At 44.9% G+C, this 27,981-nt stretch overlaps 1 protein-coding gene across 1 annotated transcript in view; it reads left to right on the top strand.

Moving 5' to 3' along the window:
* PEBP4 (phosphatidylethanolamine binding protein 4) overlaps positions 1-27,981 on the top strand; it is a 105,519-nt gene that overhangs the window by 8,434 nt on the left and 69,104 nt on the right. The window contains exons 2-3 of the mRNA XM_088443269.1: positions 364-488; positions 6,431-6,563. Of these exons, the coding sequence (XP_088299395.1) occupies positions 370-488; positions 6,431-6,563 (252 nt within the window). The 5' untranslated portion in view covers positions 364-369. The remainder of the gene's footprint in view (positions 1-363; positions 489-6,430; positions 6,564-27,981) is intronic.

Genomic DNA, 27,981 nt, shown 5'->3' with positions numbered 1-27,981 from the left:
ATTTACATTGATGACACTCAAATTTACCTATCATCTTGTAACCTCTTCCTCAATCCTCACCCTGGTGGCTTTCTGCTCCAGCCCTATGGAGTCTCAGATGTCCATCTCAACATGGCCATCTGTGTCACTGCAACTGTGTCTTGCATTGAAAGTGGTTCTGTGGCTTAGAGAGGTAACCATTGGGTCACATGCGCAGTTCAACTCGGATGAATGCTCAAACTGGAAACATCGGCCGCTATCGACATTACCTGTGCCTCTGAATCAAGCCCACAGTGCATGTATGCATATTTAAGCAGGCACAACATGAACACATTACTTGGTTAGCTGTAGTAAGACTAATAAATATGTGCTTGCTTTCATCAGGCTATAATGTTGAAGCCGTGGTGTCTCTGCACATGCCTGCTGCTGTCATTGGCGCCCCTATTCTCCGCACGCCATGATTCATGTGCCTTGCAGGCCATCACTGGCGATGACGCTCAGTTCTGCAGGTTAGTGGGATTAAAGATTCTTATCTGTTTCAGACTGTTTAATGTGACATACTTAAAATAACTAATTTTGAAATGAATATTCATTGTGTTGTAACATAAATGTGTTAAATACATCATTAAGGCCAGGAGAGTTACCTTTTAGTGTGCGGTGGCGTTCCCTCCCATGGTGACACCCCGTGCAACGGGACAAAAAGGGTGTGATCTCTCAAAAAGGAGGTGTGGCCTCATGGGTAGAGGCATGGCCTGGCGTCCTGAACCCCCGTTTTAGTCACTCCAGGGGTCCCGGAGATGTGGACTGCCCCTGGGGACCAGTCTGTGTGCAGTGCCTGCTCCCTCACTGTGTTAGGAGCCAATTGCTGCTCATAATGCAGCACTCTGCTTTTTTTTGTTGGCGCTTTGGTGTCACCCCTCAGCGGGTGACACCTGGGTGTAGCCTGCACTCTTCGCACTCCCCTTGTGATACCACTGTTCCTGTGTATGATTTGGTTTTGTTCACAGTTTCTTAACTATTATAATATTGGAACTGCAGCTGCCATCTCTTTATCATCTATTCACATTTTCATCTGAAGATGGCATTGTGCCACTGTAACCAATGAGCTACACATCGCAAAACTAGCTGGGTGAGGGTACCGGAGGAGCTCTCCCCGGAAATGGTCACCACGGATGCGCAGGAGTCCCAGCACAGGAGACTGCTGACATGGTCCCAGCTCATCGCAGGAACGTGTTCCTTTTGGAGCCTCTGTCCCTGCGGGTGCTCTTTAATACAACCGAGCGGTATGATTGCATACTACAATGTGATTATGGGCACTAATATCACGCCCAGATCGCATTGAGTATGCAATTATTGATAAATGGGCCCCATGAACATCTAACATCTGCATATTTCTACATCTTTCACCGTGGAACCTGGAAACACTGGAATGTAGATGGTGGTGTGTGGAGCCTGGCACTTTAAATCTTGATTGATTTGAACTTGACTCCTCCCCCCACTCTACACCCCACCTGACCTCAGTTTACTTTAGGTGCCCGATGGAGCCAAGCGTTTTTTCTTTTTTCCATTCCTGTATCTGTGCTACGGGAGTCTGCCCGGTACATTGGAGCCAATGGAGAGATCTCCACTGCAGACATAGGTTTGTGTCCAGGATCCCTGAGTGTAGTGTCCACCGACTGTGCAGCTCCACCGTGCATTGGAGGCGGACAGTGGCAGTAAGTAGGATCCGTTCTCCGGGCTAAAGGACAATGGTTCAGCACCTGTTAAAGACGTGGTTCACCGCCATCCCACTATTGTCGCATGTTAAGCGCCTATTAACAAATGGGTCGCAGCAGGAGGATGTGGTGGGGCTTAGCAACAGTTAATTTTATGGTAGCTTTCACTTGTAGACTGCCCTCGCTGAGGGGGAGCTCTCCTATTTGCAAGGAAGCCTGCCTGTTAGCCCGAGAGGTGGAGCTGCTCCTCCCTCCCCTTAGAGCACATGTACTGTCATCTACCGCCAGCAGCGGCAGCATACACACTGAAAAGTTATCAGCCATCCAGGACGCTGAGACTCCTCTAATGGGGCCCTGAAACAGGCTATCTACCCCCTTCCTCTTCCTTTGATACAGTGCTGTCGATGTGTGTATTCCTCTGAATGGGGTTTCTGTACATTCCTATGTGTTTATGCATGAGGTTGCCAGTCAGTGGTGACTTGTTAGCATAGTCAGACTCTCTTTGAAACACTTCTGATAGTGTGCATATCTCTACTGCTTGTGCGCCTCTGTCATTACTTTGTCATATGCTGCACTCTTATTGTATCTTCTATATTTATAACTGTCTGCTGCATTTTGCTGTGTTTATTTGAATATTGCAATTCCCTGTGTTCACTGCCCTTTTACCATATAAGAGTGGGGCAGTACAAAAAGTTTTTGTCTGTGCAAAGTGTAAAACCAAATTTCTTCATCCACGGTCTTGACTGGAGGACTGTTTGCGGGGCTTGTGCTGCAGAGTCTCAGAGTAACGAAGTGCCTGCAAGTGGGAGCCCGCCTGTGAACACAGCGGCTGTGGCATTTGGCAGGGTGATGTCAGAGCTGTCGCACAATTGGCTGTTAGGCTCCTCTGTGCCCCTCTGACCCTCGGGAGGCCCTTCCTCTGGGTTAGTACTCGAAAGTCCGCCTGTTTTCCCTTTTTCTCAGTCTGTTGAGCCATCCTGGACTCAGGGCTTGGCTCACTCGGTGCAAGGGTTGGTGCATGTCTATCCATTAATAGAGCGATTACTTGACCTTTCCCCCAGATCTCAAGGGAGGCGTCCAGTCGGAGTGGTATCGGGTATCGTTCAGTCTTGGGAGGAATTGAATTTGGAGGGTTCATCATAAGGTGAAGAAGATCATCTAGATGAGTCGGACCTGGATCTCGGTGACAGAAGCTAATTGTTGATGTCCCCGGATTCAAAGTCTTAATCAATACAGTCCAACAGATTTTGCATATCTCAAATTCTGACTAGGAAGTTGATTATTTCAAGAGGAAACTTAATCAGTCAGTTATCTTTCCCTCTTCTCCTCAATTGGGGGATCTGCTTTTCATGGCGTGGGTGCATCCAGATCGCAAGTGCCACATTTCCAGGCACTTGTTTATCCTGTATCCACTGCCGGCTGTGGATGTATCTAAGTGGGATTCCCCATCTTTGGTGGATCCCCGTATTGCCAGGTTGTCTAAAAAGACTACTATTTCAGGAACCTCTCCCAGGGACAGTTCCAATCGCAAACATTAATCTACTCTGAAATCGATTTACGTAGCACCAGGGTCATCCCTTAGGCCAATCTTGGCCTCCACCTGGGAAAATAAGGTGGATGAAATATAGACCGACCTACTAGCGGACAGTCTACACTCTGGAACACCTCGAGCGGATCTGCTCCTGCTGGTTGAGCACATCAGAAAGTTGACTACTTACCTGGGTGTGGCTGCTATTGATGCAGGTCTGTTCTAAAGTAAAGATGAGCGGTTTGGTTTTGACTCTGTTCTTTTCACCAAATTAGCACAAGTTTAGATTTATCTTATTGTCTATCAAAAACACGTGATGGCCGGATAGCCAATATGATGCTGTTTTTGAGATCCGAACATAACCGGATAAAACCTCTGGCTATAGCTGGTATTAGGGCACTCTGGTTGCAGGCCTGGCAGGCCAATGCAGAATCCCAGCGATCTTTGGAGGCTCTTCCCTTTTCAGTGGAGGTTCTATTTTTTTCCTGAGCTACTCAATATCACTGTTTCTAAATGGTTTCAGGCCTCTTCTGATGACTGGGTATGGAGTATGTTCTCCATCGGGTACAATAGACCTCTTGGGTCTTCCTCCTCTGAGAATCTTTTCCACGGGTCTCCCTGTCTTGTATAAAAAATGCTTTACTTTCAGACGTCGAGGGGACGAAGAGGAACCCATTTGCATTCAGTGTGGTAGTACCTGTCCTGGTAGGCCACATATTTTTGTGGTACCCAAACCAGATGACTCTGTACAGCCCATCATAAATCTCAAATCTCTAAACATTCACTTAAGGTTCCAGAAAGTCAAGATGGAATTCCTGAGCTCAGTGATCGCGGGCATGGAGCAGGGGGAGTTCTGGTATCCATGGACATTTGGGATGCCTATCTCCACATTCCTATCTGGGAGACTCATCAATCCCACCTTCGGTTCATGATATGGGACTACCATTACTAGTTCAGAGCTCTGCCCTTTGGTCTCTCTTTCGCCCCCCCTGGGTTTTTTACGAAAGTGATGGCAGTCACGGTGGCTCACTCTCAGTTATTGGGGTTGACTATTGTCCCTAATCTCAATGACCTTCTGATAAAGGCCCCATTCCCGGAGGACCTTCACCCCCAAGTCCTTCTGACACATCAAACTCTCATATATCATGGTTGGATTGTGAATTTCTAAGAATCCAATCTTGTTCTGTGGCAGAGGCTGCTTTTCCTGGGCATGCTGTTCAGCACGTCCTTGCAGAAAATGTTTCTTTCAACAAATCTTGCCATCCAACCCGTTTCTTGGTTTCGAGGAAATGACAGTTTCAGTCCACTTGTGCATGTGTCTTTAGGGGAAGCAGTCGGAAAGCCGACGGACGAAATCCCGACAGCCGGCTTCCCGACTGTCTAATCCCAGCAAGGTACTAATGACAGGCGTCAAAATCCCGACGCCTGCCATTAGACCTATGCCGGGAGCCCAACACCGGGCTTACCGATCGAAGGCTAACCGCGCGCGGACAGCCACGCGGGGGGGGGGGTATGCAATCGGGAAGCCGACTGCCTAGATACCGGCAGCCGGCTTCCCGACTGTCATATCCCGGCAAGGGTGAAATGCCGGGCGTCTAGACGCCCGGCATTTCCCCGACGCTGGGTGACCGGCGCCCGGCATCCCGATCGTAGCATATTTCATACCAATTCCCGGGGGGGGGGGGGTTAGGGGCTCCCGGGGGGGACTTAGGGTTAGGCATCCCCCCTGGGAGGTAAGGGTTAGGCTAGGGAAAGGGGGGGTTAGGGTTAGGCACTCCCGTGGGGAGGTTAGGGTTAGGCACCCCCTCCCCCCCCCCCCCCCCCCCCCGGGAGACTTAGGTTTAGGCTGCATGAAAGGGGGGGATTAGGCTTAGGCACTTAGAGGGGGGTTAGGCACGTGGGGGGAGGTTAGGGTTAGGCACCCTTAAAGGAGGGTTAGGGGGTAAAAAAAAGGTTAGTTAATACTTACCTTTTGTAGCTTCAGGATTTTCACCCCTGCCGGGCTTCCGCTGTCGGGATTTGGCTAGGGGAAGGGGGGTTTAGCGTTAGGCACACCTGGGGAGAGATTAGGGTTAGGCACCCCCCCAGGAGATTTAGGATTAGGCTGCAGGAAATGGGGGGGTTAGGTTTAGGCACTTAGAGGGGGGTTAGGGTTAGGCACTTGGGGGGGAGGTTAGGGTTAGGGGGTAAAAAAAGGTTAGTTAATACTTACTTTTTGTAGCTTTGGGATTTTCACCCCTGCTGGGCTTCCGCTGTCAGGATTTCATACTGATTCCGTCTGTAGGGGAAGCTTGATTCCTCCTTCGAGTCGGTTCCGTTAGGAGTTCCATTCAAGGGATCTTCAGTTGGATCTGCTGTCTAAGTGGGATGTCTCTAATTTTCACATCTCAGGTCATTCATCACCTGTCCCTCCTCTGGCGGTTGGATTACAAATATCTCAGCACCGGTCAGCTAGTCATGTTCTAGACTCTGGTGACCACAGATGCGAATCTCAAGGGTTGGGAGCGGTAGTTTTCCAGTTTCAAGGAGTTTGGTCCTGTCAGGAGAAGTTGCTGCCCATCAGTGTCCTGGAACTCAGTGCAATCTTCAGTGCTTTGATGATAGCTCAGCTGCATCTGCAGGGGTGTCCAGTGAAGGTCCAGTCAGACAGCGTCAAGGCTGTGGCTTACCTCAGTCACCTGCGTAGCATGAAGAGTGCCATGACAATGCAGGAGACGGCACGGGTCATCTGGTTATAGCGGCCGTGTTCATTCCCGGTGTAAAAAATTGTGAGGCAGGTGTTTTTTGAGGCACATTTTTGGTACGCAATATATATTATGTTTTCACGTGTTGATGTGTGTGTGTGTGTGTGTGTGTGTGTGTGTGTGTGTGTGTGTGTGTGAACATGTGGATTGTTGGTGACAGCTGTCATCTGAATTGAGGGGAGTTCATTTCAAGTTTTTTGGGACATTCAAAAGACATTATGGACCAGATAGGAGTAACGGTAATCAATAAATTCTGTTGTTATTTATATAAATATATATATCATATGGTACTAATTATTCTAGTTTTGGCCATAATCACGGCAACCACCCCAACCTCATGAACAAACAAATAGGAAATACTACAGTATTCTACATTTTATAATGAACAGGTTGACTGGCAGAGATAGTTATTTTTCTTTAGATGCCAAAATAAAAGCATATCTCTACCATTTTATATCTTATAGTGATGACCTTCATGTTGTATATCCAGAAATAGGCGATGTCTCCTGCCAGCACATTCCCTTATGTCTTAATTACTCTCAGAGCCTGACAAAGGTCTGGGGTCCTCCGGTGATCACATACTCCAAGGCCCAGCAGGTAGGCATCTTCCTTGCATTTATGGACACAGTGTATGGAGTGAGGTGAGGAATTGTTGGATGGAATTATTCATTCAGATATTATGAAGATTAATGCCAGAAGTGTTGTTTTTTGTATGAAAGGGAATGTTATATGGAATAATCGGGTGAAGTGTATATATGGTTTTATAAGAACATTAACTTTTGGAACTGCAAAGCATCCTTGGAGTTGCAACCTCCACACCTCACCTTCATTCCCCACTCTCCGCCCTTGACTAAGCCACCCACTTCACATCCAAACTTAAATCCACCCATCAGGATATTACCTCCCACTAGGTCCAACTCTTCCCCATCCCATCCAGCCTCCTTCCCTACAGCCTATCTCCATTTTCCATCTCCACGCTACTGAAACTGGCCTCATTAAAGTCCGTAATTATCTTGCTGCTAAATCCAAGGCTGCTACTCATTCTCCTTGACTTCTCTGTAGCTTTTACACCATGGACCACTCTCTCCGCCTGCAGAACCTTCACTCCATAAGTGCATGACATTGTCTTCTCCTGGCTGTCCTCTCACCTCTCTGACCACTCTTTCTCTGGCTCTTCTCATGACTACACTTCACACCCTCATCCACTATCAGTTGGTGTTCCTCAAGGTTCTGGTCATAGTCCCCTTCTATACACCCTTTATAATTCCTCCTTAGGTGAGTTCATCACCTCTTTTGACCTATGCTGATGATACTTTGATATATCTCCCCTTCCATGACTCTCTTCTACTCACTGGTCATCTCTAGACTAGATTATTGTAACCTCTTCTTATCTGGCCTCCCTGCCTCTCTCTATTCTGTCTTCAATGCTGCAGCTCAGCTAATCTTCCTCTCCAAATAAACTGCTTCTTCCTTTCTTCACCACTAGGTCCTTCACTGACTCCCCTTCAGAACCCAAGTTAAGCTCCTCACACTCACATATAAAGCCCTCACCTAATCCTCCCCCATACATTTCCAACCTCATCTGCCTCTATACTCCCACCTTTCTCCGTCAATGACTGCCTCCCCTACTACTGATTACCTTCAACCAAGCCCAGATTTCACCTGTTCTGCTCCCCACCACTGGGATTCTTACTATCAGACTCTCCATCTCTCTCACCAACTTTAAACGGGCTCTCAAAACCCACTGCTTTAAAGCAGTCCAGCTCTTATACTAACTCACTGCTCCATGCTCCTCACTTACTGTTCTCTTTAGATTGTAAGCTCTCTTGAGCAGGGCCCTCTTTCATCATCTGCTGTTTATTCCCTCACTTGTATCATATATTACATCTTCTCCCCATTGCCAACAGCAGCACCGAACCTTTGGGTTCAGCTGGCCCTAGCTGTTGTATGTATTATGACTGTTGAATCAGCATTGTTTATATTGCTTGTATCGTATGTTCTGTAATGTTTTATACTGTAAGTATTTTGTACTTTTTTCTTGTTATGTTTGCACTGTTTCTGTTTATGTACTTTGGGCCTGGTTCAGCAGTGGTCGGAATTTCAGAGCCGCACACAAGAGGCTTAGCAATTCTGTCCTGCTAAAATTCAAATACTTCAGGAGGCGTTTGAAGCGAAGAGACGCCTCATGTCACCATAGGGGGGCCTTCGTGCCTTCTTGCAGGACCCATTCTGCACGAGTCCTGCACATGCGCAGATCCCCGATAATTGGGAATCTGCTTGAGGATGCTTTCCTGCGTCCTCTATAGAATCAGGCCCTTTGTAAGTAGCCGTGGACCCCTTGTGGCAATATATAAATAAAAGATGATATTAATAATTCATCAATAGTGTGCTCTAGGAGCTGTGTAGTTAAGACAGAAGTGGACATTGTGAGTATGTTCTATGGAATGAGATTGTATGGTACCCCTTTATCACATGACTGTGGTGGACGAATGGGGGCCACTCTCTCTCTGGCTCTCTGTTTTTATCAGATATGTTGCTCATTCCTTATCTCCACACAATAGCAGAGAGGATAATGCAAAAGGTTACTTGATTTATATTGACCGGGCAAGGATTATATTTAATCAAGATGGACAGGCCTGTTTCCTTTTAGTACGGGTCAAAAGGTAAAATGACAACCAGGCTTGCATAAATACAACAAGTACAACAATTATGATTAGTGAAGCTCAAAATTAAACAATATCACATGCACTAAAGTAGTTTAGGTAATGTTATTCCTTACAGTGAATTCCCTATTTTAATCCCACCAACGACTTTACTGTTTTCTTTTAGCTCAATAATAATATTTACTACGACAGTATTATACTAGGTGGCAATACTGTCAAAATCAATCACAAATATAAAATTCACTAAAGTTCTGTTACTCTAGGATGGTTTATTTACTAAGCATCGTATTCTAAAATCCGGCGCTTCTGGTTGTGTTTATGGACGAAAAGGCCAATGCTTTTCCAAAATACGGCTTGTGAAATCATTTCCCTTTTACATTTCGTGCAGAAACATGATCGGACTCACCGGGTTTTAGATAGTAAACCCCTAAATGTAATTCCACCTTCTTATTACCTTAAGCACCTTTCGCTTAAAAATAACTTCTATTAAATAACTATCTACATCCCTAAACTTACTAAACATCCCGGTCACTAAAGACAATTGTAGTCCCTAAATAGGTGTCTCACAGATGAGAGTCTTTGTGTGCACGCTGGGGCCCAAGATTGTAGTATGTTGCAGTGCTGTATATGACTGTTTAGAAACAGCAGTCTGATAGTATCACTGTTTAGAAACAGCAGTCTGATGCTATCACTGTTTAGAAACAGCAGTCTGATAGTATCACTATTTACAAACAGCAGTCTGATACTATCACTGTTTAGAAACAGCAGTCTGATACTCTCACTGTTTAGAAACAGCAGTCTGATACTATCACTGTTTAGAAACAGCAGTCTGATACTATCACTGTTTAGAAACAGCAGTCTGATGCTATCACTGTTTAGAAACAGCAGTCTGATACTATCACTGTTTAGAAACAGCAGTCTGATGCTATCACTGTTTAGAAACAGCAGTCTGATACTATCACTGTTTAGAAACAGCAGTCTGATGCTATCACTGTTTACAAAAAGCAGTCTGATGCTATCACTGTTTAGAAACAGCAGTCTGATGCTATCACTGTTTACAAAAAGCAGTCTGATGCTATCACTGTTTAGAAACAGCAGTCTGATGCTATCACTGTTTACAAACAGCAGTCTGATGCTATCACTGTTTAGAAACAGCAGTCTGATACTATCACTGTTTAGAAACAGCAGTCTGATACTATCACTGTTTAGAAACAGCAGTCTGATACTATCACTGTTTAGAAACAGCAGTCTGATACTATCACTGTATACAAAAAGCAGTCTGATGCTATCACTGTTTAGAAACAGCAGTCTGATACTATCACTGTTTAGAAACAGCAGTCTGATACTCTCACTGTTTAGAAACAGCAGTCTGATACTATCACTGTTTACAAAAAGCAGTCTGATGCTATCACTGTTTAGAAACAGCAGTCTGATACTATCACTGTTTAGAAACAGCAGTCTGATACTATCACTGTTTAGAAACAGCAGTCTGATACTATCGCTGTTTACAAACCAGTCTGATACTATCGCTGTTTACAAACAGCAGTCTGATACTATCGCTGTTTAGAAACAGCAGTCTGATGCTATCACTGTTTACAAACAGCAGTCTGATGCTATCACTGTTTAGAAACAGCAGTCTGATGCTATCACTGTTTACAAACAGCAGTCTGATGCTATCACTGTTTAGAAACAGCAGTCTGATACTATCACTGTTTAGAAACAGCAGTCTGATACTATCACTGTTTAGAAACAGCAGTCTGATAGTATCACTATTTAGAAACAGCAGTCTGATAGTATCGCTGTTTAGAAACAGCAGTCTGATGCTATCACTGTTTAGAAACAGCAGTCTGATAGTATCACTATTTAGAAACAGCAGTCTGATAGTATCACTGTTTAGAAACAGCAGTCTGATGCTATCACTGTTTACAAACAGCAGTCTGATGCTATCACTGTTTAGAAACAGCAGTCTGATACTATCGCTGTTTAGAAACAGCAGTCTGATACTATCACTGTTTAGAAACAGCAGTCTGATACTATCACTGTTTAGAAACAGCAGTCTGATACTATCACTGTTTAGAAACAGCAGTCTGATACTATCGCTGTTTAGAAACAGCAGTCTGATACTATCACTGTTTAGAAACAGCAGTCTGATGCTATCGCTGTTTAGAAACAGCAGTCTGATGCTATCACTGTTTAGAAACAGCAGTCTGATGCTATCACTGTTTACAAACAGCAGTCTGATACTATCACTGTTTAGAAACAGCAGTCTGATGCTATCGCTGTTTAGAAACAGCAGTCTGATGCTATCGCTGTTTAGAAACAGCAGTCTGATGCTATCACTGTTTAGAAACAGCAGTCTGATACTATCACTGTTTAGAAACAGCAGTCTGATACTATCACTGTTTAGAAACAGCAGTCTGATACTATCGCTGTTTAGAAACAGCAGTCTGATGCTATCGCTGTTTACAAACAGCAGTCTGATGCTATCACTGTTTAGAAACAGCAGTCTGATACTATCACTGTTTAGAAACAGCAGTCTGATAGTATCACTATTTAGAAACAGCAGTCTGATAGTATCACTGTTTAGAAACAGCAGTCTGATGCTATCACTGTTTAGAAACAGCAGTCTGATAGTATCACTATTTAGAAACAGCAGTCTGATAGTATCACTGTTTAGAAACAGCAGTCTGATAGTATCACTATTTACAAACAGCAGTCTGATACTATCACTGTTTAGAAACAGCAGTCTGATACTCTCACTGTTTAGAAACAGCAGTCTGATAGTATCACTGTTTAGAAACAGCAGTCTGATGCTATCACTGTTTAGAAACAGCAGTCTGATAGTATCACTATTTACAAACAGCAGTCTGATACTCTCACTGTTTAGAAACAGCAGTCTGATACTATCACTGTTTAGAAACAGCAGTCTGATGCTATCACTGTTTAGAAACAGCAGTCTGATACTATCACTGTTTAGAAACAGCAGTCTGATGCTATCACTGTTTAGAAACAGCAGTCTGATACTATCACTGTTTAGAAACAGCAGTCTGATGCTATCACTGTTTAGAAACAGCAGTCTGATACTATCACTGTTTACAAAAAGCAGTCTGATGCTATCACTGTTTAGAAACAGCAGTCTGATGCTATCACTGTTTACAAACAGCAGTCTGATGCTATCACTGTTTAGAAACAGCAGTCTGATACTATCACTGTTTAGAAACAGCAGTCTGATACTATCACTGTTTACAAAAAGCAGTCTGATGCTATCACTGTTTAGAAACAGCAGTCTGATACTATCACTGTTTAGAAACAGCAGTCTGATACTATCACTGTTTAGAAACAGCAGTCTGATACTATCACTGTTTACAAAAAGCAGTCTGATGCTATCACTGTTTACAAACAGCAGTCTGATGCTATCACTGTTTACAAAAAGCAGTCTGATGCTATCACTGTTTAGAAACAGCAGTCTGATACTATCACTGTTTAGAAACAGCAGTCTGATACTATCACTGTTTAGAAACAGCAGTCTGATACTATCACTGTTTACAAAAAGCAGTCTGATGCTATCACTGTTTAGAAACAGCAGTCTGATGCTATCACTGTTTAGAAACAGCAGTCTGATACTATCACTGTTTAGAAACAGCAGTCTGATACTATCACTGTTTACAAAAAGCAGTCTGATGCTATCACTGTTTACAAACAGCAGTCTGATACTATCACTGTTTACAAAAAGCAGTCTGATGCTATCACTGTTTAGAAACAGCAGTCTGATACTATCACTGTTTAGAAACAGCAGTCTGATACTATCACTGTTTAGAAACAGCAGTCTGATACTATCACTGTTTACAAAAAGCAGTCTGATGCTATCACTGTTTACAAACAGCAGTCTGATGCTATCACTGTTTACAAAAAGCAGTCTGATGCTATCACTGTTTAGAAACAGCAGTCTGATACTATCACTGTTTAGAAACAGCAGTCTGATACTATCACTGTTTAGAAACAGCAGTCTGATACTATCACTGTTTACAAAAAGCAGTCTGATGCTATCACTGTTTAGAAACAGCAGTCTGATACTATCACTGTTTAGAAACAGCAGTCTGATACTATCACTGTTTAGAAACAGCAGTCTGATACTATCACTGTTTACAAAAAGCAGTCTGATGCTATCACTGTTTAGAAACAGCAGTCTGATACTATCACTGTTTAGAAACAGCAGTCTGATAGTATCACTGTTTAGAAACAGCAGTCTGATAGTATCACTGTTTAGAAACAGCAGTCTGATGCTATCACTGTTTACAAACAGCAGTCTGATACTATCGCTGTTTAGAAACAGCAGTCTGATACTATCGCTGTTTAGAAACAGCAGTCTGATACTATCGCTGTTTAGAAACAGCAGTCTGATACTATCGCTGTTTACAAAAAGCAGTCTGATACTATCGCTGTTTACAAAAAGCAGTCTGATACTATCGCTGTTTACAAACCAGTCTGATACTATCGCTGTTTACAAACAGCAGTCTGATACTATCGCTGTTTACAAACAGCAGTCTGATACTATCGCTGTTTACAAACAGCAGTCTGATACTATCGCTGTTTAGAAACAGCAGTCTGATACTATCGCTGTTTACAAAAAGCAATCTGATACTATCAATGTTTAGAAACAGCAGTCTGATACTATCACTGTTTAGAAACAGCAGTCTGATACTATCACTATTTAGAAACAGCAGTCTGATAGTATCACTGTTTAGAAACAGCAGTCTGATAGTATCACTGTTTAGAAACAGCAGTCTGATGCTATCACTGTTTACAAACAGCAGTCTGATACTATCGCTGTTTAGAAACAGCAGTCTGATACTATCGCTGTTTAGAAACAGCAGTCTGATACTATCGCTGTTTAGAAACAGCAGTCTGATGCTATCACTGTTTAGAAACAGCAGTCTGATGCTATCACTGTTTAGAAACAGCAGTCTGATGCTATCACTGTTTAGAAACAGCAGTCTGATGCTATCACTGTTTAGAAACAGCAGTCTGATGCTATCACTGTTTAGAAACAGCAGTCTGATACTATCACTGTTTAGAAACAGCAGTCTGATACTATCACTGTTTAGAAACAGCAGTCTGATAGTATCACTGTTTAGAAACAGCAGTCTGATGCTATCACTGTTTAGAAACAGCAGTCTGATAGTATCACTATTTAGAAACAGCAGTCTGATAGTATCACTGTTTAGAAACAGCAGTCTGATAGTATCACTGTTTAGAAACAGCAGTCTGATGCTATCACTGTTTACAAACAGCAGTCTGATGCTATCACTGTTTACAAACAGCAGTCTGATGCTATCACTGTTTACAAACAGCAGTCTGATGCTATCACTGTTTAGAAACAGCAGTCTGATACTATCACTGTTTAGAAACAGCAGTCTGATACTATCACTGTTTAAAAACAGCAGTCTGATACTATCACTGTTTAGAAACAGCAGTCTGATAGTATCACTGTTTAGAAACAGCAGTCTGATGCTATCACTGTTTACAAACAGCAGTCTGATGCTATCACTGTTTAGAAACAGCAGTCTGATACTATCGCTGTTTAGAAACAGCAGTCTGATACTATCGCTGTTTAGAAACAGCAGTCTGATACTATCACTGTTTAGAAACAGCAGTCTGATACTATCGCTGTTTACAAAAAGCAGTCTGATACTATCGCTGTTTACAAACCAGTCTGATACTATCGCTGTTTAGAAACAGCAGTCTGATACTATCGCTGTTTACAAACAGCAGTCTGATACTATCGCTGTTTAGAAACAGCAGTCTGATACTATCACTGTTTAGAAACAGCAGTCTGATACTATCACTGTTTAGAAACTGCAGTCTGATACTATCACTGTTTAGAAACAGCAATCTGATGCTATCACTGTTTAGAAACAGCAGTCTGATGCTATCACTGTTTAGAAACAGCAGTCTGATACTATCACTGTTTAGAAACAGCAGTCTGATACTATCACTGTTTAGAAACAGCAGTCTGATACTATCACTGTTTAGAAACGGCAGTCTGATGCTATCACTGTTTAGAAACAGCAGTCTGATGCTATCACTGTTTAGAAACAGCAGTCTGATGCTATCACTGTTTAGAAACAGCAGTCTGATAGTATCACTGTTTAGAAACAGCAGTCTGATAGTATCACTGTTTAGAAACAGCAGTCTGATACTATCACTGTTTAGAAACAGCAGTCTGATACTATCACTGTTTAGAAACAGCAGTCTGATACTATCACTGTTTAGAAACAGCAGTCTGATAGTATCACTGTTTAGAAACAGCAGTCTGATAGTATCACTGTTTAGAAACAGCAGTCTGATACTATCGCTGTTTAGAAACAGCAGTCTGATACTATCGCTGTTTAGAAACAGCAGTCTGATACTATCGCTGTTTACAAAAAGCAGTCTGATACTATCGCTGTTTACAAACAGCAGTCTGATACTATCGCTGTTTACAAACAGCAGTCTGATACTATCGCTGTTTAGAAACAGCAGTCTGATACTATCGCTGTTTAGAAACAGCAGTCTGATACTATCACTGTTTAGAAACAGCAGTCTGATACTATCACTGTTTAGAAACAGCAGTCTGATGCTATCACTGTTTAGAAACAGCAGTCTGATGCTATCACTGTTTAGAAACAGCAGTCTGATGCTATCACTGTTTAGAAACAGCAGTCTGATACTATCACTGTTTAGAAACAGCAGTCTGATACTATCACTGTTTAGAAACAGCAGTCTGATAGTATCACTGTTTAGAAACAGCAGTCTGATGCTATCACTGTTTAGAAACAGCAGTCTGATAGTATCACTATTTAGAAACAGCAGTCTGATAGTATCACTGTTTAGAAACAGCAGTCTGATAGTATCACTGTTTAGAAACAGCAGTCTGATGCTATCACTGTTTACAAACAGCAGTCTGATGCTATCACTGTTTACAAACAGCAGTCTGATGCTATCACTGTTTACAAACAGCAGTCTGATGCTATCACTGTTTAGAAACAGCAGTCTGATACTATCACTGTTTAGAAACAGCAGTCTGATACTATCACTGTTTAAAAACAGCAGTCTGATACTATCGCTGTTTACAAACAGCAGTCTGATACTATCGCTGTTTAGAAACAGCAGTCTGATACTATCACTGTTTAGAAACAGCAGTCTGATACTATCACTGTTTAGAAACAGCAGTCTGATGCTATCACTGTTTAGAAACAGCAATCTGATACTATCACTGTTTAGAAACAGCAGTCTGATACTATCACTGTTTAGAAACAGCAGTCTGATGCTATCACTGTTTAGAAACAGCAATCTGATACTATCACTGTTTAGAAACAGCAGTCTGATGCTATCACTGTTTAGAAACAGCAGTCTGATAGTATCACTGTTTAGAAACAGCAGTCTGATAGTATCACTGTTTAGAAACAGCAGTCTGATACTATCGCTGTTTACAAACAGCAGTCTGATACTATCGCTGTTTAGAAACAGCAGTCTGATACTATCGCTGTTTAGAAACAGCAGTCTGATACTATCGCTGTTTACAAAAAGCAATCTGATACTATCAATGTTTAGAAACAGCAGTCTGATACTATCACTGTTTAGAAACAGCAGTCTGATACTATCAATGTTTAGAAACAGCAGTCTGATACTATCACTGTTTAGAAACAGCAGTCTGATGCTATCACTGTTTAGAAACAGCAGTCTGATAGTATCACTGTTTAGAAACAGCAGTCTGATAGTATCACTGTTTAGAAACAGCAGTCTGATACTATCGCTGTTTACAAACAGCAGTCTGATACTATCGCTGTTTAGAAACAGCAGTCTGATACTATCGCTGTTTAGAAACAGCAGTCTGATACTATCGCTGTTTACAAAAAGCAATCTGATACTATCAATGTTTAGAAACAGCAGTCTGATACTATCACTGTTTAGAAACAGCAGTCTGATACTATCAATGTTTAGAAACAGCAGTCTGATACTATCACTGTTTAGAAACAGCAGTCTGATGCTATCACTGTTTAGAAACAGCAGTCTGATACTATCACTGTTTAGAAACAGCAGTCTGATACTATCAATGTTTAGAAACGGCAGTCTGATGCTATCACTGTTTAGAAACAGCAGTCTGATACTATCACTGTTTAGAAACGGCAGTCTGATAGTATCACTGTTTAGAAACAGCAGTCTGATGCTATCACTGTTTACAAACAGCAGTCTGATGCTATCACTGTTTAGAAACAGCAGTCTGATACTATCACTGTTTAGAAACAGCAGTCTGATAGTATCACTGTTTAGAAACAGCAGTCTGATAGTATCACTGTTTAGAAACAGCAGTCTGATAGTATCACTGTTTAGAAACAGCAGTCTGATACTATCACTGTTTAGAAACAGCAGTCTGATACTATCACTGTTTAGAAACAGCAGTCTGATACTATCACTGTTTAGAAACAGCAGTCTGATACTATCACTGTTTAGAAACAGCAGTCTGATACTATCACTGTTTAGAAACAGCAGTCTGATACTATCACTGTTTAGAAACAGCAGTCTGATACTATCAATGTTTAGAAACAGCAGTCTGATACTATCACTGTTTAGAAACAGCAGTCTGATACTATCACTGTTTAGAAACAGCAGTCTGATAGTATCACTGTTTACAAACAGCAGTCTGATAGTATCACTGTTTACAAACAGCAGTCTGATAGTATCACTGTTTACAAACAGCAGTCTGATAGTATCACTGTTTAGAAACAGCAGTCTGATAGTATCACTGTTTACAAACAGCACAGATAGTGTAATGGTTAGCGTTACTGCCTCACAGTACTGAGGTTATGGGTTCGATTCCCACTATGGTCCTAACTGTGCTTGCGTGGGTTTTCTCCGGGTACTCCGGTTTCCTCCCACACTCCAAAAATATACTGGTAGCTTAATTGGCCGTAGTGTGCATGTGGTAGAGAATATAGATTGTAAGCTAAACTGGGGCAGGGACAGATGTGAATGGTAAGATATTCTCTGTAAAGCGCTGTGGAATATGTGTGCGCTATATAAATAACTGGTAATAAATAAATAATAGAAGTGGATGCTGGTGTGTGGAGTAAAATATTATTTATTTTCTCACATCGACCTTTGAAGACAGGATGCATCTTTCACTTTCAGCAGCAGTCGGCTATTCTGCAGCACCTCAGCAGAAGCCTCCTCCCCCTGACAGACAGCTCACAGTAGCATGGGCCAGTTCTCTACAGTTCTCCCCACCATTCTCATTCAGCACGTTAGTAAACTCAGCCCAGAATCCCACCTTAGATACTGTCAGTGGGCTGAATTCAATTCAATGCGATGATGAATAGCCGCGGGGGGAGCTCCTGGAGCTATTTAATACACCGCGCTGTTTACCTAGTTGGGAATTGACTAAGTCAGACAATTCGGTTCTCGCAACTTAACCTGGGTGGTTAGTCGCGAGAACCGGCATTCTCCAACTAAAGTGCCGGCCGCGCGGCTGTTAGCGCCGCGCTAAGTCAGCAAACAGCTGCCCGCCCAGCACTTTTGTCGGATTTCTCCTCACATCTCCAGGGGGGCGCGAGAAGAAATCCTTTAGCCCGCCCAAACAGCGCGGAGTATTGAGTAGCTGCTGGAACTCCCTCCCGCGGCTATTCAGCTTCGCATTGAATTGAATTCAGCCCAACGTTAGCAAAAGGTGCAGCTAACCCCAATGGTCAGGAGGTGTCTCCTTTTATATCCGCTGGCTCTCGCTGGGCAGCTTTCCCACCTGAAACGCGTAACTCCAGCTGCTCCCAAGCCAGGGCCGAGCCTCCATGACAGCGTCCTAACTGCCATGGCAACCTCGGCCTCTAGCTGCCCCAATGGTTTGTAATCGCTCACAGCCATGGCTCCTCTGCCTTAATCCAGCCCTGATAACCACCCTCTGAGCATCACCTACAGCAACCTCTCTGCTTATGTGAAATCTGTATAGGGATGTATTAGACTTTTATTGTTACATCTCTATGGGGCATATTTATTAATCAATTCTGCCCCTTAAAATATGTGGAAACTGTTGTTTCTAAATGTTTAAGGGCATAACTAAGTATCCCTGAGATGTCCCAAAGAGGAAAGCAGGAGTTATCGGAGATGTCTCCTGCTTTCTGTCCCCCGACTCCTGCAGCTGCCATTACCATGATTTCCTACGGGGGACGCTATTTAGCAAGATCCACAAGCTGGATCTTGTCTATGTGGACTAACACTATATTCAGACGGTGGTAGCTTATTACCTGCTATGGGACTGCCATGCAGGAGAGGGATCTTCTGATCCCTCTCCAGTGGGCTGCAGGATGTCCTGAAGCACATCACGGCTTTTGCCACATTGCATGTGCGCAGCTGGAAAGCCATGAGGGGGCCCATAGGTAGAACTAAAGTGAGCATGGGTGCCATCACTTTACGTCCTCCTGTTTGCCCGGACTGGCTCTTATCGCAGCCTGTCTCCCGGCGACTCAAATTGATACATTTGAAAGAAAGGAAAATCCTTATTGCTGAGATTTCCAGCAATAAGGATTCTTCATTTTGGGGGCAGACTTTAACAAATATGCCCCTTAGAGAGGATTGTCATATAGGTGACTAGTTCTTCTAAGTATCCTCTTATCCCCGTACATCAGCAGACATTCAGTTATACTTTGTTTCCATGTGTGATCTTCCCCCAATAATCTGGGCTTTGGTGATTTATGGCTCTAGTTTAAAACAAGGTACTTCTAGCTGTATTCCTTGTGTCTCCAATTAGCTCCCAGTCTGAGAAATCAATTATGTTTGTTAGTCACTTTCTTCTCTCCATGAATGGAGGACGTAGGGAATTGTGTTCCTCTCCATAAAATATAACAATATTTGATGTCTGGGAGCTCTATCACTGTAAGTAGCTGGAAGCTGTAGGATGAAATTGCCTCTTACTAAGCTTTGCTCCTGGCTCCTAAAGGTGCCTACATACTTGGCGATGTGCTCACGATCCGACATCGTGTACGATTTCCCTTGAACTCTCCCCCCGGCAGCTCCCCGGCAGTCCTGCACACGATTTGGTGTAAAAAGTGTCCAATGTGACAAACTATCTATCGTGTATCCTTAACTTTTTCCAGTGCATCGTATACCAGATTGTCAGATCTGCCCTGCAGCACAGCAGATCTGAAGATGCGATGTACGTCCTGCAGGGACGCGCATCGTGATCGTGAGTAGACACTCAGGATTTGGGCATATTTTACACGAGTTGTCGCCACGATGCGTCGGAATCGGGCAAATCGTGTAAAGTATCGCTAAGTTTTTGGCCCCTGGATTAAAGGTGCAATAATATTAAATACAAAAACCAAGGATGTTTTCTGTTTAATATTATAGTCCAAGATGCAGCAGCTTTGAAAGGTGCCGTTTAGTACAGTTACTCATTAGAGAAATATTTAATGTACACTATAAATTCTATAAAGTTGCTATCTAAATTATATCTGTGTGGACTTTGTATGTTCTTCTGCTCCACAAAGATAGTGGCTAAATATTCTCTTTAAAGTGAAGCATAAAATGTGTGTACTATATAAATAACTGCTATTAGAATCAGCCATAAGAAGTATTTCAGTATATCCACTAGATGGCAGCATTGCTATGTATTATGTCTGCTATGTTGGATCATTGGCAAATACCTTTACTCTGTATTTAGCTATGGGATAATGTACTGCTAAGTTTAAATGGTAAGGATATAAAACGTTACAGAGGAGTTCTGTGACTATACAGCACAAGGCTGTAGGCAGAGGCCTATTATACCTGTTACAGAATTCTGGGCTGACTTCGGAATATGTTATAGTGAATAAGGAGGTATATTCTTTCTTAATAAAAATATATTCCTTATGTGAGCCTTTTGTAAGACACATTGTGGACATGCAGCGTATAAACTAGTTCTGTACTGAATTGTACCTGAGCATTGTGTCGTCTTTTTGTCGTCAGATGAATATAAGAAATGGTGATCCCAGCAAAGGATCATAAGAGATCTGCTTGCTCGAGCGTTATTATTAATACTCTAATACTCCAGTATTATTTGTTATAAAGCATTCACATATTCCCCAGCACTGTACAGTGTGGAAAAAATGTGCACTGATTACAAAACAGGGACATGCCTTATTGTTGTATTAACTCTTTATAGCCCCTTTCAGGGATTGTTTCCCAAATTACTTTTGTAAGCAAGGATTATATAGCTATATATATTATTTTTCAATAAAAACAAAGTTAAAGTTGGTCTCCGTTTTGCACCATTCAGTAGATTGGTAATGCGCACATAGTGGTAAAATGATGAGTTCACCCTATCGGCCTTGCCAAGCTCAGCAGTCACCACTCAGGGCTGATAAATGGTACTATTCCCCGAGTCCGCTCCCTGATGTATGGGTCACATTAACACTGCTGCTGAGCTTACTTTATTCTGTGCCGGACGCTGACACAATCCATCTCCACCACCGGAGCCATGGAGACGTACTGGGGATAGTCATGTACTAGTGCCGTGCTGTGATAATACAATACAACAAACACTTAGGACGTGGTCACTGCTAACTTGTTGGTCTATTCTTCAATTAAATCACTCAGCGATGTCCTTTCATACCGTTTGTATGTAAATGATGAGATTCCCATCATTGATATTATTATCAGTCATTTGTAGAGGTGGAAAGAGTTGATTTTAATGTAAACAAATAAGGAGAACACAGAAAATACCTCACCTGAATCATTGTCGCCCCTTTATCTCCAACCTATGCTCGGTATTTGTGACCCGCTGGCGTTTGTTCTGGTGATGTCATTATTATTTTCAGACCATGCTCCAACTTCCTCTGTAATCTTTGAAGCCATTACTTCTGCTGTTTTTCATTGATAAATATGGAAGTTTGTGCATTGCTAGGCCACTTACTGTAAGCTTGTTTGGTAAGTATCAGCTCCACTTTCAGCTTTGTATCATTGTACATCATATATAGATCTCTTTAATGTGCAGCTGTGTAAAATGTTGGGGCTTTTTAATCATACAGCACAATAAGAAGTAACTTACCTGAAATAAATGCCCCATTCCCTAGTTAAATCTGACGTGTGAGGAGGTGTGAGAGGAGGAGGCAGCCAACCGAGAGAGAGCGACGTGGTCAAAAGCTTATATGGCGATTTAGGGCTTGATTCAGAGGTGGACGGAATTAAACATGGGACGCAAGCAGCTGATTGCGATTAATTCTGCACATGCGTCCCGAAGGTTACTGCCGGGGGATGCATATCGGAATTCCATGGAGATCCATGAAATTTCGAAGGGCGTAAGAAGTATGTACTTTCATCAAATCGAATCCATGCAATTTCTAAGGGCGTGACGGGACAGGTGGCTATCGGCGGTGGGCTTGTCGGTGTCAGGGACTGTATAGAAAGACGCAGTTCCACTGGCACTAGTGGCAAGGTACCGTCGGACATTCAGAGCAACCATAGGCTTGCTCTAATGCCCGGTGGTGGGGCCAATGTCCAATCAATGGTGCATCTTTCGGTGCACATCGGTAAATTCGCTTTGCGGTAGGTGGGGTCTCAATAGGACAGTTATTGGGCACAGCATTACAGACGCTACTACTACTGCGTCTAACCGGGGCATCACGCTCTCAGTAACTTACTAGCAATGTGTACAAAGGGCCTCCAGAGCGGTCAGCTGAAGGCACTCTATGGTATCGTAGCTCATTCTTCCTCGTCCCCATAGAGGTGTGCAGGGAAATGAGCTAAAGTTACCTACCGTATGAAATGGCAGTGTGCATTGATGGAGACTGGTGATTCCCATCAGCACATCGCTGAGCGCGGAATAGGCCCCTTAATTTACCAGGTCTTCTAACATTTGTTTTTGTGCCCTATGTCGTGGGCACAATATGGGAGCCTCCTACAATTCTTTTCACCTGGGAGAGAGCATGTTACTGAGCATGCGGTGCTCTCTCCCGGGCAAGATTCCACCAGCCTGTACAGCAACAGCGCCCTGACCTGTGAGAGCCACAGGTTGTCTGAGCTGGGTACAGGTGCATCCCTGTGTCATTGGCTGCTGGGGAGATCAGTCACAGTAGTGACAGTATTAGAGTATCATCACTCCCTGCTCTATAACCCAGTGAGCTTGTTTATTATGGAAATCGTGCATTACGTAAGAAGACATTTATTTGCTTAAACTTCCCCTTTCTAGCAGCCACACTTCTCCGGTATCTTCCCTGCAGCCCCCGCAGGCAGGGGAAGCCCAAATGGTTTTCTCCACAGCGGGGGAGGATGATGAGCAGGAGATTGGAGGGAGGGGGCAGTGGGAGGATTCGGGGCCCCTTCGCCTCCACTCTGACAGCATACCTGCAAAAGAAGAAGCAGAAGAACTTTAATTGTGTGTGTTCCCTGCTGCAGCCAGTGTGATGGGGACAGGAGGGGTCTCTGCACCTCACATTCTGCCCCCATATTAATAAGCTGTGTGTGTTCTCTACTGCAGCCAGTGTGATGGGGACAGGAGGGGTCTCTACACCTCACATTCTGCCCCATATGAATAAGCTGTGTGTGTCCCTGCTGCAGCCAGTGTGATGGGGACAGGAGGGGCCTCTACACCTCACATTCTGCCCCCATATTAATAAGCTGTGTGTGTCCCTGCTGCAGCCAGTGTGATGGGGACAGGAGGGGTCTCTGCACCTCACATTCTGCCCCCATATTAATAAGCTCTGTGTGTCCCTGCTGCAGCCAGTGTGATGGGGACAGGAGGGGTCTCTGCACCTCACATTCTGCCCCCATATTAATAAGCTGTGTGTGTCCCTGCTGCAGCCAGTGTGATGGGGACAGGAGGGGTCTCTGCACCTCACATTCTGCCCCCATATTAATAAGCTGTGTGTGTTCCTGCTGCAGCCAGTGTGATGGGGACAGGAGGGGTCTCTGCACCTCACATTCTGCCCCCATATTAATAAGCTGTGTGTGTCCCTGCTGCAGCCAGTGTGGTGGGGACAGGAGGGGTCTCTGCACCTCACATTCTGCCCCCATATTAATAAGCTGTGTGTGTCCCTGCTGCAGCCAGTGTGATGGGGACAGGAGGGGTCTCTGCACCTCACATTCTGCCCCCATATTAATAAGCTGTGTGTTTCCCTAATGCAGCCAGTGTGATGGGGACAGGAGGGGTCTCTGCACCTCACATTCTGCCCCCATATTAATAAGCTGTGTGTGTTCTCTGCTGCAGCCAGTGTGATGGGGACAGGAGGGGTCTCTACACCTCACATTCTGCCCCATATTAATAAGCTGTGTGTGTCCCTGCTGCAGCCAGTGTGATGGGGACAGGATGGGTCTCTGCACCTCACATTCTGCCCCCATATTAATAATCTGTGTGTGTTCCCTGCTGCAGCCAGTGTGATGGGGACAGGAGGGGGCTCTGCACCCCACATTCTGCCCCCATATTAATAAGCTGTGTGTGTCCCTGCTGCAGCCAGTGTGATGGGGACAGGAGGGGTCTCTGCACCTCACATTCTGCCCCCATATTAATAAGCTGTGTGTTCCCTGCTGCAGCCAGTGTGATGGGGACAGGAGGGGTCTCTGCACCTCACATTCTGCCCCCATATTAATAAGCTGTGTGTTCCATTCTTCAGCCAGTGTGATGGGGACAGGAGGGGTCTCTGCACCTCACATTCTGTCCCCATATTAATAAGCTGTGTGTTCCCTGCTGCAGCCAGTGTGATGGGGACAGGAGGGGTCTCTGCACCTCACATTCTGCCCCCATATTAATAAGCTGTGTGTTCCCTGCTGCAGCCAGTTTGATGGGGACAGGAGGGGTCTCCGCACCTCACATTGTGCCCCCATATTAATAAGCTGTGTGTTCTCTGCTGCAGCCAGTGTGATGGGGACAGGAGGGGTCTCTACACCTCACATTCTGCCCCCATATTAATAAGCTGTGTGTTTCCCTAATGCAGCCAGTGTGATGGGGACAGGAGGGGTCTCTACACCTCACATACTGCCCCATATTAATAAGCTGTGTGTGTTCCCTGCTGCAGCCAGTGTGATGGGGACAGGAGGGGTCTCTACACCTCACATTCTGCCCCCATATTAATAAGCTGTGTGTTTCCCTAATGCAGCCAGTGTGATGGGGACAGGAGGGGTCTCTACACCTCACATACTGCCCCAATATTAATAAGCTGTGTGTGCCCCTGCTGCAGCCAGTGTGATGGGGACAGGATGGGTCTCTGCACCTCACATTCTGCCCCCATATTAATAAGCTGTGTGTGTCCCTGCTGGAGCCAGTATGATGGGGACAGGAGGGGTCTCTACACCTCACATTCTGCCCCCATATTAATAAGCTGTGTGTGTTCTCTGCTGCAGCCAGTGTGATGGGGACAGGAGGGGTCTCTGCACCTCACATTCTGCCCCCATATTAATAAGCTGTGTGTGTTCTCTGCTGCAGCCAGTGTGATGGGGACAGGAGGGGTCTCTGCACCTCACATTCTGCCCCCATATTAATAAGCTGTGTGTTTCCCTAATGCAGCCAGTGTGATGGGGACAGGAGGGGTCTCTGCACCTCACATTCTGCCCCCATATTAATAAGCTGTGTGTGTTCCCTACTGCAGCCAGTGTGATGGGGACAGGAGGGGTCTCTGCACCTCACATTCTGCCTCCATATTAATAAGCTGTGTGTGTTCCCTACTGCAGCCATTGTGATGGGACAGGAGGGGTCGCTGCACCTCACATTCTGCCCCCATATTAATAAGCTGTGTGTGTTCCCTAATGCAGCCAGTGTGATGGGGACAGGAGGGGTCTCTGCACCTCACATTCTGCCCCATATTAATAAGCTGTGTGTTTCCTGCTGCAGCCAGTGTGATGGGGACAGGAGTGGTCTCTGCACCTCACATTCTGCCCCCATATTAATAAGCTGTGTGTTTCCCTAATGCAGCCAGTGTGATGGGGACAGGAGGGGTCTCTACACCTCACATTCTGCCCCATATTAATAAGCTGTGTGTGTCCCTGCTGCAGCCAGTGTGATGGGGACAGGAGGGGTCTCTACACCTCACATTCTGCCCCCATATTAATAAGCTGTGTGTTTCCCTAATGCAGCCAGTGTGATGGGGACAGGAGGGGTCTCTACACCTCACATTCTGCCCCCATATTAATAAGCTGTGTGTTTCCCTAATGCAGCCAGTGTGATGGGGACAGGAGGGGTCTCTGCACCTCACATTCTGCCCCCATATTAATAAGCTGTGAGTGTTCTCTGCTGCAGCCAGTGTGATGGGGACAGGAGGGGTCTCTGCACCTCACATTCTGCCGCCATATTAATAAGCTGTGTGTGTCCCTGCTGCAGCCAGTGTGATGGGGACAGGAGGGGTCTCTGTACCTCACATTCTGCCCCCATATTAATAAGCTGTGTGTGTCCCTGCTGCAGCCAGTGTGATGGGGACAGGAGGGGTCACTACACCTCACATTCTGCCCCCATATTAATAAGCTGTGTGTTTCCCTAATGCAGCCAGTGTGATGGGGACAGGAGGGGTCTCTACACCTCACATTCTGCCCCCATATTAATAAGCTGTGTGTTCCCTAATGCAGCCAGTGTGATGGGGACAGGAGGGGTCTCTACACCTCACATACTGCCCCCATATTAATAAGCTGTGTGTGTCCCTGCTGCAGCCAGTGTGATGGGGACAGGAGGGGTCTCTGTACCTCACATTCTGCCCCCATATTAATAAGCTGTGTGTGCCCCTGCTGCAGCCAGTGTGATGGGGACAGGAGGGGTCTCTGCACCTCACATTCTGCCCCCATATTAATAAGCTGTGTGTTCCCTGCTTCAGCCAGTGTGATGGGGACAGGAGGGGTCTCTGCACCTCACATTCTGTCCCCATATTAATAAGCTGTGTGTTCCCTGCTGCAGCCAGTGTGATGGGGACAGGAGGGGTCTCTGCACCTCACATTCTGCCCCCATATTAATAAGCTGTGTGTTCCCTGCTGCAGCCAGTGTGATGGGGACAGGAGGGGTCTCTACACCTCACATTCTGCCCCCATATTAATAAGCTGTGTGTTTCCCTAATGCAGCCAGTGTGATGGGGACAGGAGGGGTCTCTACACCTCACATACTGCCCCAATATTAATAAGCTGTGTGTGCCCCTGCTGCAGCCATTGTGATGGGGACAGGATGGGTCTCTGCACCTCACATTCTGCCCCCATATTAATAAGCTGTGTGTGTCCCTGCTGGAGCCAGTATGATGGGGACAGGAGGGGTCTCTACACCTTAGATTCTGCCCCCATATTAATAAGCTGTGTGTTTCCCTAATGCAGCCAGTGTGATGGGGACAGGAGGGGTCTCTGCACCTCACATTCTGCCCCCATATTAATAAGCTGTGTGTGTTCCCTACTGCAGCCAGTGTGATGGGAACAGGGGGGTCTCTACACCTCACATTCTGCCCCCATATTAATAAGCTGTGTGTGTCCTCTGCTGCAGCCATTGTGATGGGGACAGGAGTGGTCTCTGCACCTCACATTCTGCCCCATATTAATAAGCTGTGTGTGTCCCTGCTGCAGCCAGTGTGATGGGGACAGGAGGGGTCTCTGCACCTCACATTCTGCCCCATATTAATAAGCTGTGTGTGTCCCTGCTGCAGCCAGTGTGATGGGGACAGGAGGGGTCTCTACACCTCACATTCTGCCCCCATATTAATAAGCTGTGTGTTTCCCTAATGCAGCCAGTGTGATGGGGACAGGAGGGGTCTCTGCACCTCACATTCTGCCCCCATATTAATAAGCTGTGAGTGTTCTCTGCTGCAGCCAGTGTGATGGGGACAGGAGGGGTCTCTGCACCTCACATTCTGCCCCCATATTAATAAGCTGTGTGTTCCCTGCTGCAGCCAGTGTGATGGGGACAGGAGGGGTCTCTACACCTCACATTCTGCCCCCATATTAATAAGCTGTGTGTTTCCCTAATGCAGCCAGTGTGATGGGGACAGGAGGGGTCTCTGCACCTCACATTCTGCCCCATATTAATAAGCTGTGTGTGTCCCTGCTGCAGCCAGTGTGATGGGGACAGGAGGGGTCTCTGTACCTCACATTCTGCCCCCATATTAATAAGCTGTGAGTGTTCTCTGCTGCAGCCAGTGTGATGGGGACAGGAGGGGTCTCTGCACCTCACATTCTGCCCCCATATTAATAAGCTGTGTGTGTTCCCTACTGCAGCCAGTGTGATGGGGACAGGAGGGGTCTCTACACCTCACATTCTGCCCCATATTAATAAGCTGTGTGTTTCCCTAATGCAGCCAGTGTGATGGGGACAGAAGGGGTCTCTGCTCCTCACATCCTGCCCCCATATTAATAAGCTATGTGTTCTCTGCTGCAGCCAGTGTGATGGGGAC

This window comes from Taudactylus pleione, unplaced genomic scaffold, assembly GCF_031769625.1.
Source record: "Taudactylus pleione unplaced genomic scaffold, aTauple2 ptg000329l, whole genome shotgun sequence".
Taxonomy (NCBI): domain Eukaryota; kingdom Metazoa; phylum Chordata; class Amphibia; order Anura; family Myobatrachidae; genus Taudactylus; species Taudactylus pleione.
The sequence above is the reverse complement of the archived record's forward strand: the minus strand, read 5'-3'. Positions and strand labels throughout refer to the sequence as shown.